The 15866-nt window shown below is 40.4% G+C and overlaps 1 protein-coding gene across 2 annotated transcripts in view; it reads right to left on the bottom strand.

Annotated features, from left to right (window-relative positions):
- Positions 1-15355, bottom strand: part of mxi1 (max interactor 1, dimerization protein) — a 30869-nt gene extending 15514 nt beyond the window's left edge. The window contains exons 1-3 of one of the 2 annotated variants that reach the window (XM_082537767.1): positions 14782-15355; positions 12455-12557; positions 8599-8628 (exon numbers count right to left, since the gene is read on the bottom strand). In XM_082537767.1, the coding sequence (XP_082393893.1) occupies positions 8599-8628; positions 12455-12557; positions 14782-15010 (362 nt within the window). In that variant the 5' untranslated portion in view covers positions 15011-15355. Of the gene's footprint in view, positions 1-8598; positions 8629-12454; positions 12558-12702; positions 13218-14781 lie in introns of those variants that run through there. The other variant, XM_082537768.1, reaches the window with a different exon arrangement.
- Between the last annotated feature and the right edge of the window lie 511 nt (positions 15356-15866).

Below are 15866 nucleotides of genomic sequence, written 5' to 3'. Positions count from 1 at the left end.
GTGTACTGATATATATCTAACTAGAAAAGTTTCTTACATGGTCAGTGCCTTACGAGCAAACGTGATTTTTCACAGATTTTTACTGCATTTGATAAACAGAAAGGGATTGCGTCACATTTCCACATACAGCAGGATCCTTCTTGGCTAAGGAGTTAAATAATAATTAAAAAGTATTGGTACGCTACACAAACTATGCCAAATGAGGACAGTCTGGTTAGATGACAGGGAACACAACAAAACAAAAAAATAAAAAATAAAAAATGCAAAGGGTGTGAAAATGCATTGCCACATGTGGGTGGGTGGGAATGAAACTACTGAGCATTCAGGCAGTTTTGACCTCAATCCCAAAAAAAGAGATTCAGTGTGTGGAAAAGAGAGACAATTTTTCCAATGGCAGTAAGCTCACAATAAAAATGTATATATGGATATGAATTCGGAGCTAAAACGAGACTGGAAACCGAGGGCAATAAAATGCAAATGGAAGTTTTAAAAAAATAAAATAAAGAAAGAAATCACTGTAGACCTGCAGAATCCCTGCCACAAATCTAAAGGACACAACTGGTAAATAAAATAGAACACAGTTGACCAGGCCACAGCTGGTGTCATGCTAAACTTGCTGAAACACATTCATGACACATGGCAAAGGAGAGATGGAGGACAGGCTGAAACGAATGAAAACAGATGATACAAAACAAATCACTTTGAGAGAACTGGGATGAAAGCAAAAATGCGTCAATTTACCCTTTTCGAGCAGCAACCACAGACATAAACACGTGCTCACGCACAAATACACACACGTGCAGAGCGTGCTGGAATAGAGAGAGGGCGATGCGCTCTTTGTGTGGCTGGGCCAAGAGACTCTGGGGCTGAAACCCATCACTAACGCACGGATTAGTTCACACGTGCACACTGCCTTTTAATCTGGTCCACTGACAAAGGTTGGACGAGAGAGAGAGAGAAACAGAAAGAAGGAAACTGACAAATAGATGGCCTGAACAAAAAAGAAGGCCACAGAAACAGAGCCAGAGTTGGAGGGCAAAGGAGGAATGGGGGGTGTAATTGACGGGTCGGAGGTGACGAGAGATGGAGGGCAGGGCACTTTAAAAGAGTGATACCACCTGATCTAAAATACTACCAATACATGTGTCTTTGGCAAATGGCCTAAATCCCACAGATTAGATCATGTGACTGTATACCTACACTACTCAAAACACATTCATTTCTTCTTTTAGGGAGCAACCTCTTTTTCCATTTGTCTGCTCTTCAGCTTGAGGACACAATGGCACACACAGTCACTGACCCATCGGCAACCCTCAGTTTCCCTTCAGCCTTCTGTCAGTGGAGGGGTGAGGGCAAAAGCTTTGGATTAAAACTCCAGTATGGCTTTTCTCCAAAAATGGGCCTAGTGTAAAGCCAGGGACATCCAACCAGATGTTGGCTCTGGGGGCAGGTTGGGTCCTGTCAAACAACAACCCCCTTAGTTGTTCATGTGCTTTAATACATCCAATTGAGAGTGGGGGAAGGCATGTCAGCCGAATGCTCTACATCAACCTTTAATGCGCAAAATGTACACGATTCTCTCTCTAAATTTACTTAAAGTCACTGAATCCAGCTGGTGGCATGCAATTCTACTGAAGTTATGCATTAGTTTTAAACATGTGCATTTCATATGACTTTCAGTGCAGGTTTGATGATGAGAAAGTACACGAGGCAGTAAAGGGTGGAGACTTTTTTTTTCCTATGCATCTCCATCACACTGCTCTCATTGGTGAAAAATTAACCTCTGTGATTGGTCAGAAGACAGTGGTGTTTTCCCCCTTTTTCCCCCAGCTGTGAGGCTAAAAATAGAAGCAATAGTCAGATTTAGCCTAACTGAGTGTGTCTTGCACTTTCAGCTAGCATCCCCTTTTACCTCTTTCTATCCTAAGTCACCAGGCAGATCATTTAACAAGCTTCTTCAGGAAAAAGGAAGGGACGCAGGAACATTTCTTCCTGGAACATTATGTAACCCCAGCGTCACCCATTTTCTCCAAAGTGGCCTAATCAAGCAGCCCCACACAGTTTTGTTAATGGCACAGGTCAAAAAACCCAATGTGTAGGAGGAACATTTTGCAGAGTATTATGGTACAGACTGTGTGTACAGCCTGTACCCTAACAAGACCGAACACCTACAAACTAATAAAAAGAAAATGTTTCTATTTTAATCAGTGAAAATTTAACCAGGTTTTGAGTCAGAGAGGGGATTGTTTGATGGCTTAAACCTGCTGACTAAGCTTCTATAGCCATTCAGCTTTATTCCTTTTGGTCACACCATCCTTCCACAGAGTGCTGTGTAGATGTACTCTTGCAGGATAAAAGCACAACAAGAAGAAGCCCAGACAAGGGGTTAAGGGTCAGAAGAGCCGAGACAAGATGTGAGTGATGAGGAAGCCTTCAAGTGCCTACATATAATCCTCTGTATGGGTCTTCTTTACACCTGTCTACAGAACATTTGTGTCGGGACGAAACAAAGATCTACGGTCTTATCTGACGGCAAACCAGTGAGGATTGCCAGAACATGCTATGTCCATGACACCTTACAGACCTGTTTTCAATCAAGCAGTATTTGATACTGAAATTACAGATAGTAATAAAGGTGTGAGATAATTATAGCACCCCATGTAATAAGATGATTCAAACTGATCATTCATTTGACCAGGAAGTCTTTTAAAGAAGCAGTTACAACAGTTATTGAGCTTACATTGGCAGCATGCCAGTGATAACAAATGTTTGCAAACTTTTTTTTTCAGATTTTAACAGTACTTTATTCCATTGTTGTTTCCTTCTCAGTAAAAAGGTTCTATTTGTCTATTTAAAAAAAAAAACAAACAAAAAAAACACAATCTGGAGGCTTATGTGGATTTTTCACATTTTTGATGTTAAAAGGTAAGTGCTCCCCGAAAAGATGTATGTGACTGGCCTGCTAAGAATGCCAAACTACAAAAAAACGTTACTGTCAGAACCCTCAGAAACCCAGCAGCAGGTGCGATTGATATGCAAATCAGAAAAGGCTAATCCAGTTTCCCTCCACTTGACTCAGAATAGTTCACTTATGCTACCAATGTGGCACAAGTGAAATGCAAACGTCTCAGCCTGTCTTATAGTTGGCTGAAAACAATACACACATTCCAGAACACACAATTTAAGTGTGAAGATTCTTTCACCATGTTATGAGTGAACTATAATTTTAAAAAGAGAAAATAACGTCTTCATTGCAGCTGGGAACCCTCCACACTAGTCGGTAGAGCAGGTAGACTTCTAGCCAGAGCTACAAATTGACTGTTTGCCAACTGAGTACAGGCTTATGTCCTACTGACAGGGCAGAAATGCTCATTGTACACACACTGAGAGTTTATATAAGGCTTGCGTGCTTCTTAAGGCTCCCTTAATTAGGTGTGTTTGACCAATCTCTCTACTCATCCCATCAGCATCTCAATAACTTCCTTGTACTGAGATACCATCGTTGGCTAAATCAAAGCTTAGCTCGACTATTCAGAACTGGGTCTGAGTGGTTTCAGAGAGAGGGTAGGTGACATGCCTCAGCACATGTGCATGCTCTAGCTGTGCTCACCAGACCAAAGATCAAGTCTCTTAAGCTGCTTTTCTGAGCCAAGAAAAGCTTACAAGTCGTCACGTTGGTCAGAACAAATGGTCCCAGTTTTAGACCCTGCAGCAGGGCCTGAGAATGGGCAGCACTCCCTGGACTCGAGAAGCAGTATTGCTTTCTTCAAGAAACATCAACACAGTCAGAGTAACCCAGGCTTATTCATGTTCGACTGCTCATTCAACCCAAAGGCTGGAACAGCAGTGCAGTGTTTTAAGCCCACTGGTTAGAAAGAGCAGAAATGAATGAGGGCAGTCAGTGGCAACAAAGTAATGTGCCATTTAAAAAATGTGCCACCCTTCTTTAGTGATATTTAGCTTAGACTTACTGGAAAATTAAGAAAAGCTTTCAAAAGTCTGAACACATAAAGAAAAATATTGCTGTATGGGTTGTGACTAGCTGAATCACAGTTAATTTTGTGTCACGCATGCATGCGTGTTATTGCGTGTTATCCACTTTTTACATTTTGGACTGGATTTATGCCCAGACATGAGCAGATGAATATGATTTGGTATGTTTGCAGTTTGCTTTAAGACCTTCAATGTCAGTGGTGTCCTCCTGATAAAATTTACAGCAGAGATAGCAAAGGTGTTTTTTCACATGACTGTCATTGATCAAGCAGTTTTTTTTGTTGGCCAGTAACGGTCTGCATATTCTGAAAAGAAAGTGGGCTTTAAAAGCAGGGACTAAACTAGGTAACTGCATTAATAAAAACCTTCTTTGAACTCTGAAATATGTGATCCCACTCAGCTGGAGACTATATATTGGCCTGAAAATTGTCATAATAGGTGTTGTTTATATAACAGCTAAAGGTAAATCCGACCAAGTTCATGTCAAGTTCATACACTTCACACATACACAAACAAAAGGTGACTGCAAATGAGGCATTACATGTTTAGACAAAAATAAATAAATAAAAATCAGGACTTCACAAACACTCCTTACATGCCAGGCAGGCCAACCTCTAATGGCTAAGGGTGTTTCTGATAAACATATCCACAGAATCACTCTCAGAGGTGTTTAGCTCATTCTTTGAGGTGCTAAAATACCCTGTGCAGTGGTCGCTTTGCTCACCGCTGTGCCATCATTGCACAGATGGAGCCATTTATAACTGCAATTAAGTTGTAAGAAGCCGTTGCAGTATTCTCCAAAACGATAGGTTTCTCCACTCAGACAATATCACGTCATACACACTGATAAGGAGGAGAAGATGTCAAAACCGGAAGCCAAGAGTTGGCAAGTGTTTTTTGCAACGTTCTTTCCAAAAACTCAAGTTTTTCAAATTACTCCAACATTTGTATTTGTATGTGTCCGAGCTTCTGTGCAGGATTACCATTATAATGGCCGTAAAAACCGACATGATTAGTGAAAGACTGTTCCACAAAGATTGTGTCTTGCAATACAGGATGTGATGTGAAACTTGTCACCAGAGACCCGCGACACGAGCCACATGGCGAGCATAAAAACGGCCTTAGGCAGCTCCTCCGTGTCAAATCAAAAAGAAAAGCTAACATTGGTTTTACTACCTGGGAAAATTTTCTGACTGCATTACAGACCTGGCCTCAACGAACTATATTAAAAATGGATGAGTGGCAGTTCAGGAGGAACTCAGATGATAAGCAATGGTTCTTGTTTTGTTACCTTTTGATTGATGGCTTTATTATTAATCAATAAAACAAGCTTTTACTAGCTATAATAAATCCACAACTGCTCGAGCCCCTACAGATTCAACTCCGAGCCATAAAAAAACCTCTTAATTGTTTAATGTTATGCACATGCTTTACACAACGCGCAACAATAAATCACCAACTAACCTGAGCACTCTGAATTTATAATCAACACGTTTTAAAGAAAATGACTAATAACCATAAGGCCGTGAGATCAAAGCAGTCGAACCACAACATGCAGTCATACAAGCCTTTTACTGTTAAATCCTACTAAGGGAGTGTAATTTAGCAGTGACATGTGGAGGTGAAATAAGGCTGTTAGAAGGTACATGATCAAAGCGGCAGATGACTACGTTATCTGGTCCCACGGTAAGCATCTGGAATGTGTGTGGGGATTTTTTCCCCCCCTTTCGGTGCCTTTTATCCGTGTCCTAACGTCTCTGCTGTCACACTGAGTCTACAAGCCTCAGAGGTTATCAAGAGCTGCGGTAGCCATGCAATGCAAATCATCTTGCCTGCAGTAGATACACAAGTTTGATAAGTGTTGGAAAAAGCTCCACCCAGGCTGGACCATAAAGGAGCTGCTTCCAATTTACAGGACTTGGAATTCTGCTGACATGGAACGAAAGCTGCTTCTGTTGCACGATCATGGTATAAGCCTGACACACTTGGATGAACAACTATGCTCGAAACATATGACTTACATTGGGGCATGTGCTTAAAGGGAATTGGATTAGCTTCTGGCAAAAAGAGAGATTATAAATGATTCTGACTTTGAGTGTGCTCTAAAAGGATTGATTACCATTTCAATTTTTACTCTTTCTTTGCAAATGGAAATGTGAATTAGTCTCTTATTCGCCTGCTACTAAGCTGCAACACCAAGCTAACTGTGTCAAGCTGAAAACAAAGACAAGAGTGAAGAGAAGAGTGGTGTCAGTATCCAGACTTGGTACAGGACAGCTTATTCCTGGCCTGCTCTGCTGCTGCATGTCTCTCTAAGACTGCAAAGTGCAGCCAGGAAAAAGAGGAGGGACGGGATAGAAAGTTTCACTGGACATTATGCACGTATTGCGAATGAAAACACACTGACACTAAACTAACGCACAAATGAATGGTCAGTCGTTTTTAACATTTAAACAAGTTAGCTTATTTCTGAACTTCTTCAAACCATCTCTAGTGATTTAGTGCTTTGCAGAAAGTAGGCTGTTTTTCAGGGGATTCTACAGACTGTGCCATTTAATTAAAGGAAGCAAAAACAGCACAGTCAGAAGATTCCTGTTCATACAAACTAAGCATTATTGTGACACAATTAGGATGCTTACTTTATGAAGTAATCATTTTTTGGAGGAGTAATATATGATGCAAACAGAAGATAGCATGGAGTATAAAACATCAGAGCAAATGGACAAACAAAACTCACACAGATATAGATCACCAAATCTAATTCAAACTTTAAAAAAAAAGCATTAGAGCAAAAAGGGTAGGAAAGTACACCTATTCTGCATCTCCTGTTATAGTTAGCAGTGATTCCCACATATAGGCTTTATACAAATCTACTCTGAATGACCATGGCCATAAAAACAAGCCTTACTACAAGATCAGCCCAAAGAATGAACAAATCCATCCTTCACACTGTGTTTTAGGAACAAACAACTGAGTTGGCACATTTTTTTCCCCTTTGAAATGTATTTGCTGGGGTGGAACGCTGAAAGAAAAAAAAATGCAACTCCGCATGGGTGCTGCAATCTGCTGAGGCCATTCAGTCGACCAGCCGGCCTTGTGTGGCTTTGTATATGAGCACCAAGATGAGACATCAACTCTTGTCTATATTTAGATCACTGGACGGCTCTCCTTCCAATGTTCCCATCCTTTCAGAAAAGGCTGCCAGGGAGAATGGCGAGAAAAAACAGGCTGAGGTGATATGTAATTACACTGAATGGTTCCAGCCTCTCGCATCCTTTCATTGTACCCACACGCTCAGAGATAATGAAATGGAAGGCATGCGTTTTTTCATATATTTACCATAAATCCTGCAAGTCGGGCCATTCTTATTTATGGTGTCAAAGAAAAGGCTCTAGTGCTTGACTGTGCATGGAATAAAGAGCATAAACACCAGCAAGTACCCTAGTAGTGAACTCAGTCTGATAAGGGCTTCCAAGGTGCTGTTGCTCTTAGCAATAAAACCATCCCAAACCAAAGTCTGGTTAAATGCACCACTTCCTACACTGCAGATACCAACTTGAATGCAGACATAATTCAGTACAGAAACATAAGAAACTTTAGATGCAGATACAGTGCTGAAATTTATGCTGCTTCTACATACTACATTGATTTAATGTCATTTCACTTTAAGTTTTTAAATCATACCCTAGGACAAACGTATGTCTGCTACACACTAAAATTGCAGGCGTGTACACAAACTGGACACAACCATTGGACTGCAAACAGAAAAGCACCCGTATTTTATTTGACTGAACAAAATAGGCTTAAAATAATTAACATGATAGTCCAAAGATCTAAGCCTAGCCAGAGATGCAGCTTCAAAATCACGCCTCTCTGTTAGTAACAAACAAGTTGGAAAGTAAAATCATAACCCTGCTAACCAGTGCAGTTCTGCTATACTTTGATCTGGAAAATGAATGGATCTATGCTGTGCCAGAGTAAAATGGCATATAATCACTTGAACGGAGCAGTACGTATCCACAATCGGGACGAGGGTGTAGACATAAACGTGCAAGTAAAAAAAAAAAAAGCCTGCCAGTACTAACAAATGCTTATGTTACAACCTCAGTAAGATGTAACTTACCACAAAAGAATGTGGCTCAAACATGCCCAATATCGTTATACGGCAACTTCATTCATTCGATTTTAACCCTTTTCTGACTGCTAGACTGGTCAACTATTACTGAATATCAACTAAGAGCTCAGACAGAAGTTTATGTCACACATACCCACAGAGTTATATGCAAAAACGTGGAGAAGGAAACTGCATATGATTCACTGTTACACAAAAAGGTGGAAGGATTATGCATATTAGAGGTGGAAATGGGTAAGGTGAAACGAAAAGGAGGAATTCATGAACCCAACTGGGCCACCCAAGTACTTTTATCTTTAAAGACCTGTTGAAAAATAAGCGTTTACTTAAAAGGCCATAACCTTGTAGGGGAAATGAAGATGTAGGTCATAACAGACTTGATATATGTGGGTAGGGCATGTATGAGCCTGCAGTCTGTGGTCTGTGGTCTGATTAAATCCGAAATGTGTTTTAAAGATGCACTGCCAACTCACCTATTCTTTTCCAGCTCGTTATGTGTCGACCTGCAAACAAAAAACAAAAAGCAGAAGCTGTTAAAAAAAAAAGAAAAGAGAACAAATGTACAATTTTGCCTTAATGAGCAAGCAAAATAAAAGGTACAGGGCGTCTTTATCAGAAAAAAAACAATTTACTTTACATGGGTAGTATTAGAATACTAAGTATGTATGAGCTAGAAAACCACGGGCTGAGACGTGAATGGTGAATTGGAGTGTCAAATTTGATTAACAGATTTATTAATTAATCTCAAACTAGACCAATTCTAGGCTCAGTGCACTGAAGCCTTTACACAAACAAATGTCAACGTGACATCCAGGAATGCACTGTGGCACAGTGCCTCTTCCTCAATAATGCAAGGGAGGATGTGACACTGCAGACACTTCCATTCACACTGTGCATGTGTGTGCGACTGGTAAAGTAGGAACGTGCGCACACAAATACACAAAAGCAGCCAGGATTCAGTGCTCTGTTAATAATCTAAAGTGAATCAGCTCGTCCCTAAGAGTGTCTGTGTGTGGAAACATACTGAAAGGAGACAAGGCCTCCCCCAGATTTTTTAAATGGCCAAGTTCCCTTTCACACAAACTGCACTCTACCTCCTCCCAGGGGGCAAAATGGGGGTAGGGGAGTGCTGCTGGATGCAACCTGGTCAAGCACTTTTCTATAGCGTGGGTTATCAATACTGCAGTATGCTTTTTTTCTTGCCATCTTGGTAATAAGCATGCAGGAAATATGGACGAAGCAAGAGGTAAGAACAGAACAGAGGGAATGCTGCGGTTCCATCTGTAAAAATTGGCCCAGACTCAGAGGAATTCATTTTTTAATGAATAGATTACTGTTTATTTAGTTGGATATGCTAGACAGTATGGTAAGTCAACTGTGGCAGTATATTTGATTTGACATGACAAGGTCTATGACCAGGCTGAGTAGCTACTATTACAACAAAACCCAGGCACATTTCAGACACTGCAGGCTATTTGCTTAAAACCTGAAGGAGCCTACATGCTCACGTGGATGCCTTCATCTTTTATATACATTATATAAGCACTGAAATCATGTATGGCTGTGCTCTTCACCAGGCCAGCCACACAAACTAAAATCATATGAATGGTGCATTTAAAACAGCATAATCTCTTTTTGTTTAATGGTGATCTCCATAAATGTCATAAAAAATGAGCTAACAGCCACACATTTAGTTCTTTATTGGGAAAATGAATAGCCACAGTCTTGTGTTGAACGCTGACTTCTTTGCACACATGTAATTATTTTCATTGTCTCCAACTCCGCTTATTTCTGTAACTGTCTGATCTGTAAAGTCAGATCAATAGTTGTGCTAACAGAAGATTAATACGTTGGAGTGCATAATTTGCGTCATCTGCTGTCACAGTGGTTTCACTGAGTCTGTGTTGCTTGGTAACCAACATCCTGCTTTGTAACCTTTCCAAACTCTGAATGTTTTACCAAAATGTGAACCTTCATTTGGTTCCCTTTAAAAGCGCATTTAGGGAACAATGTTAAAATTCAGGATTCCAAGGAACTTGTGTGAAACCAAACTTCTTTTTTTACATTTGGGAAATCTCTTCAGCTGCTCTATTTCACTATACTGAAAAATGGCCTTTCATTTGGCCTAAGTCAACTTACGTGGGTTTTATCATCACAATCCTTTTTCCCTGCCTCCTGAAACCCATATCTGCATGTCTGGACAGTGACAGCAAGGCCACACAGAACAGCAGCATGCTTCCTTCTGCAGGCAGGCATGCATGTATGTGTACGCGTATGTGTGCGCATATATATGCATGCAGGGAGTGGGTCAGCGAGATAAAGCTGCCCTGCTATAAACGGTAGGCAAGAGAGGACAGATTCAGATAAGCCCATCACTTTAAGCCTCAACACGCTACTGAGAAGGCAGATATAACTGGAGCAAGCAACTAAGAGTGTGTTAAAATAAAATGTAATATTAATGTAAATATGATAATGAATAAATTAGCATATTCTCTAAGATGTCGGCTTAACATTAATTTTAAAAGGGTCCTTGGAGTGTTTATAAGTAAGGAATAAACAAGAACATGTTTGAGACTGAAGCTTAGGTATATATGATGTTCTTTTTGTCATTAAAAATGCAGACACAGAAGATGGCTGCATTGTAGATCTCTTTGGCTAATGCACCATGCCTTTAATTTGCTCACTTGGCTTCTGTCATACACAGGATCTCTGAATGAAAAAGGCCCATCGAATGATCTTATTTTTTTAGTTTGCCAGATGCCCATCTCCCCATGGGAGTAAACGAAACCACATCACAATATGAAGCTGTGAATGGGTGTTTAATACAAAATGTGTTAACGCAATAGGCGAGTTGTAAACATAGCTCTATGAATAGAAACAACAAGCATTATCCCTGCACAGTTTTATTGGTAGTGCTTCTTCACATCTCGAAGCATTTAAAAACCAAATCTTTTCTCTTTGCCACTTGCTTCCATTTTCTCTCCTGCATACGTAAACAGTTTGATTACAGACTCTCAAAGTTGTCCCACTTTAGAAGCAGATTTCAGAAAAAGCATGCATTGTGAAAGCTTACAGCTTTTCTAGCATTTAACTTTACATTAAGCATCATTAATGTGTCCTTATGGATATTCTCACAAGACTAAATGCTATGAAGAGTTATGAATATGGTGTCAGACTAACAATATATCTGATCGTGACTGTTGCCATGCAGAACTAGGCAGCATTGTGCGCTCATGAGGAGTAATGCGCAGTTCCTGTTTGGTGGCCTTCTCTTACATTAATATTAAAAAGCTCTTCAAGAGTACGAGTGGGCTTTGTGTTTGATGTATGACTGTCGATGGAAAGATTAATGTAAGCAGCCTAACTTAAAAAAAACAAACAAACAAAAAACCCACACAAATCCAGTGGATCCTCCCAACTCCTGTTACTAAATACAAGTGTCTGCCATCAGTGAAAGTAATGTGTTTGACAAGGGCCTTAATCTATGTGACAGTCATTATCAGCGAGTGTTACTAAGCATATGTTCCATAACAATCACCAGTAGCTTTGAAATTATGCAAACTGTGAACCCATGTTTTTTTTTATAGAATATGAAGGTAAAGATGAAATAGCAAGTCAGTGATTATACAAAACATAAGTCCTATAAATGGCTCCACATATTCGTCTTTTGGTGTCTGCAAACAAAACATGCCATAAATAGCAGCGTTTCCTCTTTAGGGGATAAGACTAAATATCCCTTTCTCCCACAGTGAAGTGGAGAATGCATACTAGGGGGAAATACAGAAAGTCAACCACAAAAAAAGAAATTACTAAATTTAAAAATCACGGGAAAATGTTTCTGCATTGTTTAGGCAATAAATAGAAGAAGTAGAAGATGTTGCTGCAACATTTTTTTTCTTAAGCGACATTTTTCGTTTTAAAGTCTTTACTTTCACCATGATCCCTAACCTTGACCACTGCAGTCCGTTTGACAATCAGCTGATGAAAAGCCAGCAGAGCACCTGTTGCTGCCACCCCCCGTCAAATCCACCGAACCAGCGGTGTTGACGGTCAAACGTGCACGTAGCTACTATAGATGTCTCTACAAGTTCGAGGATCGATCTTTTGTTATTCAAATGTCAGTGTCTCTTTACCTAGAAAGCCCCTTTATCTGAAAAGCGTAAACGCTGCAATAACCAGCTGACAGCAGTTTAGGATCACATGCTATCTGCAGCAGTGTCATCCATCCCAGAACTTCACTTTCATTACTGGCATATAAATAGCAAGACGAAGAAGAAAACAGACACTTTTCCCCAGCAATCACAAAAATGACTGAGAATAGTGTCTTACCTATTGTGGTTACTGCTGAACTTCTTATTTCGGAATTTCCTTTGCCTCTGGTAGTTTGTGTTCTGATTTGATGGAAACGTCGAGGCATATCCATGTTCACACTCTGTTGGGAAAAAAAAACTGGTGGTTAACTGACTAGCCACTTTTTTCTTTTGGGGGACACTTTCTACTTCGAAAATCACCCTTTTTGAGCCGACAACCAGTACAGGGTTGTCACTGCCAACTGAGACATTTGGAAATGTTATTACCTCTTTCTCTCCTTTCTATGTATTCTGCTGCTTCCAGTAACCGCTGGATATTTATTAGCTGAACAGCCGTCATTCTTTCCTGAGGCTGGCTGTGTTGGACGTTGCAATCTAGCTTTGCAAGCAGCAGCAACGACCGCTTTTTAATTACAGGGAAGACAGTGCATTGGTTATTATTAAAACTGACGTGTTATATCCTTGTTCCGTGCCTTTGCTGGCTCATGAACAGCCTTCGCCAAAAGGGAAGGAAAGAAAAAAAAATCCAGTGTTCGCAAGCTAGCAAGCTACAGCCAATCCTCGCCAGAATTCACTGTTAGAAAAAGTAAGCGTATCAAAATATTTAAAAGTTTCTACGAAACACGATATCAAATTTTTACAAAATTGGATAAAAACAATATAAAACGTCCCCGAGGGAACCATGAACCAGCAATGCGCGTGCTGCAGCTCGTTTCCTCTCCTTTCCTGTTTGTTTACTTAGCTGCTCAGCTGAGAGGCGGGGATCCAGCGGCGGGAGAGGCCGGCCTAAGTGCAATGCATTCTGGGAAATCGAGTATTTTGGTGAATATGGTCCATTTTACCTCAAACGCAAACATTCCATTAAGTTCACAATTTAGCCCACCTTTACTGAGATATATATCGATTGGAAAATCATTCACGATTGTAATAATGTTTCAACTGCAACTACAACAGGTCAGTGTAAATTAATACATACATCTGGCAGAGTTCCAGTGCACAGATCAGCAGAAATTATTTTAAAAAATGGTGTGTTTACTATTGTTCTTGCAAAGTTTAGGAACGTTGTTGCTTCTTTTCATGACAACGTCATAAATGCATGACAAAAAATAATAAAGCATTAATTAGGGCTGCTTTTCATATTTAAATTACTAAATATCCATGTAATTCCATATTCTTGCCAGACTACGAGTCCTATAGAAAAGCCCTACAAATCCCATCCTTCACTGGGACAGTAGGCGTGTCTTGGTCGGCTGTAGCCAGGCCCAGCAACACGTGACGTTGCTATCGAGCGTAACTTCGATTGGCGAAAGGCTTTGACAGGCGGCGAGGGTTGAGCTCGCCTCTAGCCAACCGCAGGAACCTTGCGCCATGTGGAAGCCAGTGCGACACGCCCCCCAAAATAGCAGGAAGCAAACAATCGAGAGGACTGCTTTCTGTAGAAAATTTCCCACGTTGCATTATTATAGTCGATATCACTTCAAAGGCTTTCGCAGCGCGTTTCACCCAACGTGACTGACCTTTCTGCACGAAAAATGCCGTGCACAGAAAAATGCATATATAAATTCGTCTTTTCGGTCTTTTAAAATCACGAGTTAGATGAAAGCGAAGCCATGAAAATGATCATAAAGAGTCGTTTTTAGTAGTGCATTGCCCAGATAACATGTCATTACATTGGATACGTGCCAATCCATTACCCATCTGAATGATCGTGCTTTCTGCAATCAGCCAACTTATCTATAATTACATCATTTCTTATAACGTGATAAACAAGAAAATCATGCAAGGTCGGATATTTTCTAAAAGGTCGAGTCAACGCCGCGAGCTATAGCCGTGGCGTTTATCTATAAAGTTTCAGTTTGTTTCACCGATCGAGTCTGCGGGGGCACAATGACATCATCCTAAACTGAGTTGGAGGGCGCTGCAATGTGGTCAGATTTATTATAACGGAATCGTAGCCAACATTCACACCCACACACCTAATCATTATGTCATATTGCTTTGTCTATGCAGCAGGGAGGTACAAAAATTATAGATCCCTGTGTTGGGAGTTGTGGAGAGTGACATAGCTCTACACGAAGATAATGCGGATAATGCAGGTAAAAATAGTCCGTAAAATTACGAAAGCTTATATTTTTCTCCCCTCCCGTAACTGCAATAAGTAAGGTCACCTAAATCAGTCTGGTGCTCTTTCATATTCTGTGTTTACTGCAGGCAGCGGTGCTTAGTTGAATGAACTCAACCCTTTGTTGTCTGAATCTGTTGACAGTGAAGTCTTTTTTTTTTCCTTCCTGAAATTCAGATGCAAAGGGGGAAAAAGATCAAACGCAGCACACAAATAAAACTCACTTCCGTCCTTCCTCTCGGCGCTCTCAAGAAACCTAGCAGCCTCCAGCAAAACTTGTACATTTTTCAGAAAAGTGTTGATCTGCTCCATGTGGGAGTCTTTGGAGTTGAAGACGTCATTGAAAGGACAACTAGACATCTCGAAATCTTGCTGATCCAAGAGAGACGCATCGGAATCAAAAAAGAACTCCTCACTCTTCAAACTTCTTCTTTGCCTCTCACTTTTGGCCATTTCCCCCCCTCTTAGTTTCCGAGCTTTCTGGCGACGGGCTGAGCGCAATTCGCAGTGAGGCAGCTTCTGGGGGACGCTGCTCTTGTCAGATGGTGTCTCTTTTCTTTCTTTCTTTTCTTTTTTTTTATGAATGCAGGGTGTTTAATGTGGAGCAGTGGCCAATGTCAGTAGATGATGGTGCATGGGAAAACAGGGAGCCCGGCCCCTTAGAGTCTAAGGATTCCGCATGGTCCCTGTGCCCGCCCTTGAAGAGAATACAGAATCGTGCATGCATGGACACTATACCAATGAATCATATTTACATGTTAACATTACATAAGAGTTTCATAATTCTGTTTTACGTGGCATCACATTGAACAAAAATAAGCATAACTTGAGTTTAAACAGCAATGGCAGGTTTGGGACTAACAGCTTTTATTGTATTCTACTGCTGTTTACAGAAGTCAAGCTATGAGAAAGGCATTTAAAACTTGATTTGAAGGTAAAAATAGTTTTTGTTGTTTTAATTTGTTACAAAGAAGTAGGAAGTTATTATTTTCTTCACTGACCACGCTATTTGAGCAAATAAAAAGGTTAAAAAAAATAAAATAAACGAGGCTCTGTGCATGTTTATCATGCCTATACTGTTTTCTCACCAGCATTTTTTCCAGATCTTTATGCCATAGTATACTCCAAACTGAACCTCCCACTGAAAGTTACCATCTGTAAATCCAAACAAAGATCAGTACTGGAGATTACTGGGCTACAAACATGTCTAGTCATGTTCCTGGGTCAATGGCCTAGGATTTCAGAACTCAGACTTTTTATTAAATATGTTATTATTTATTCCTTTGTATGCTTGTTTCTTTTATAATCA

Source organism: Aulonocara stuartgranti, assembly GCF_965226115.1.
Source record: "Aulonocara stuartgranti genome assembly, chromosome: 6".
Lineage (NCBI taxonomy): Eukaryota > Metazoa > Chordata > Actinopteri > Cichliformes > Cichlidae > Aulonocara > Aulonocara stuartgranti.
This window is presented reverse-complemented; position numbering and strand designations above follow the sequence as displayed.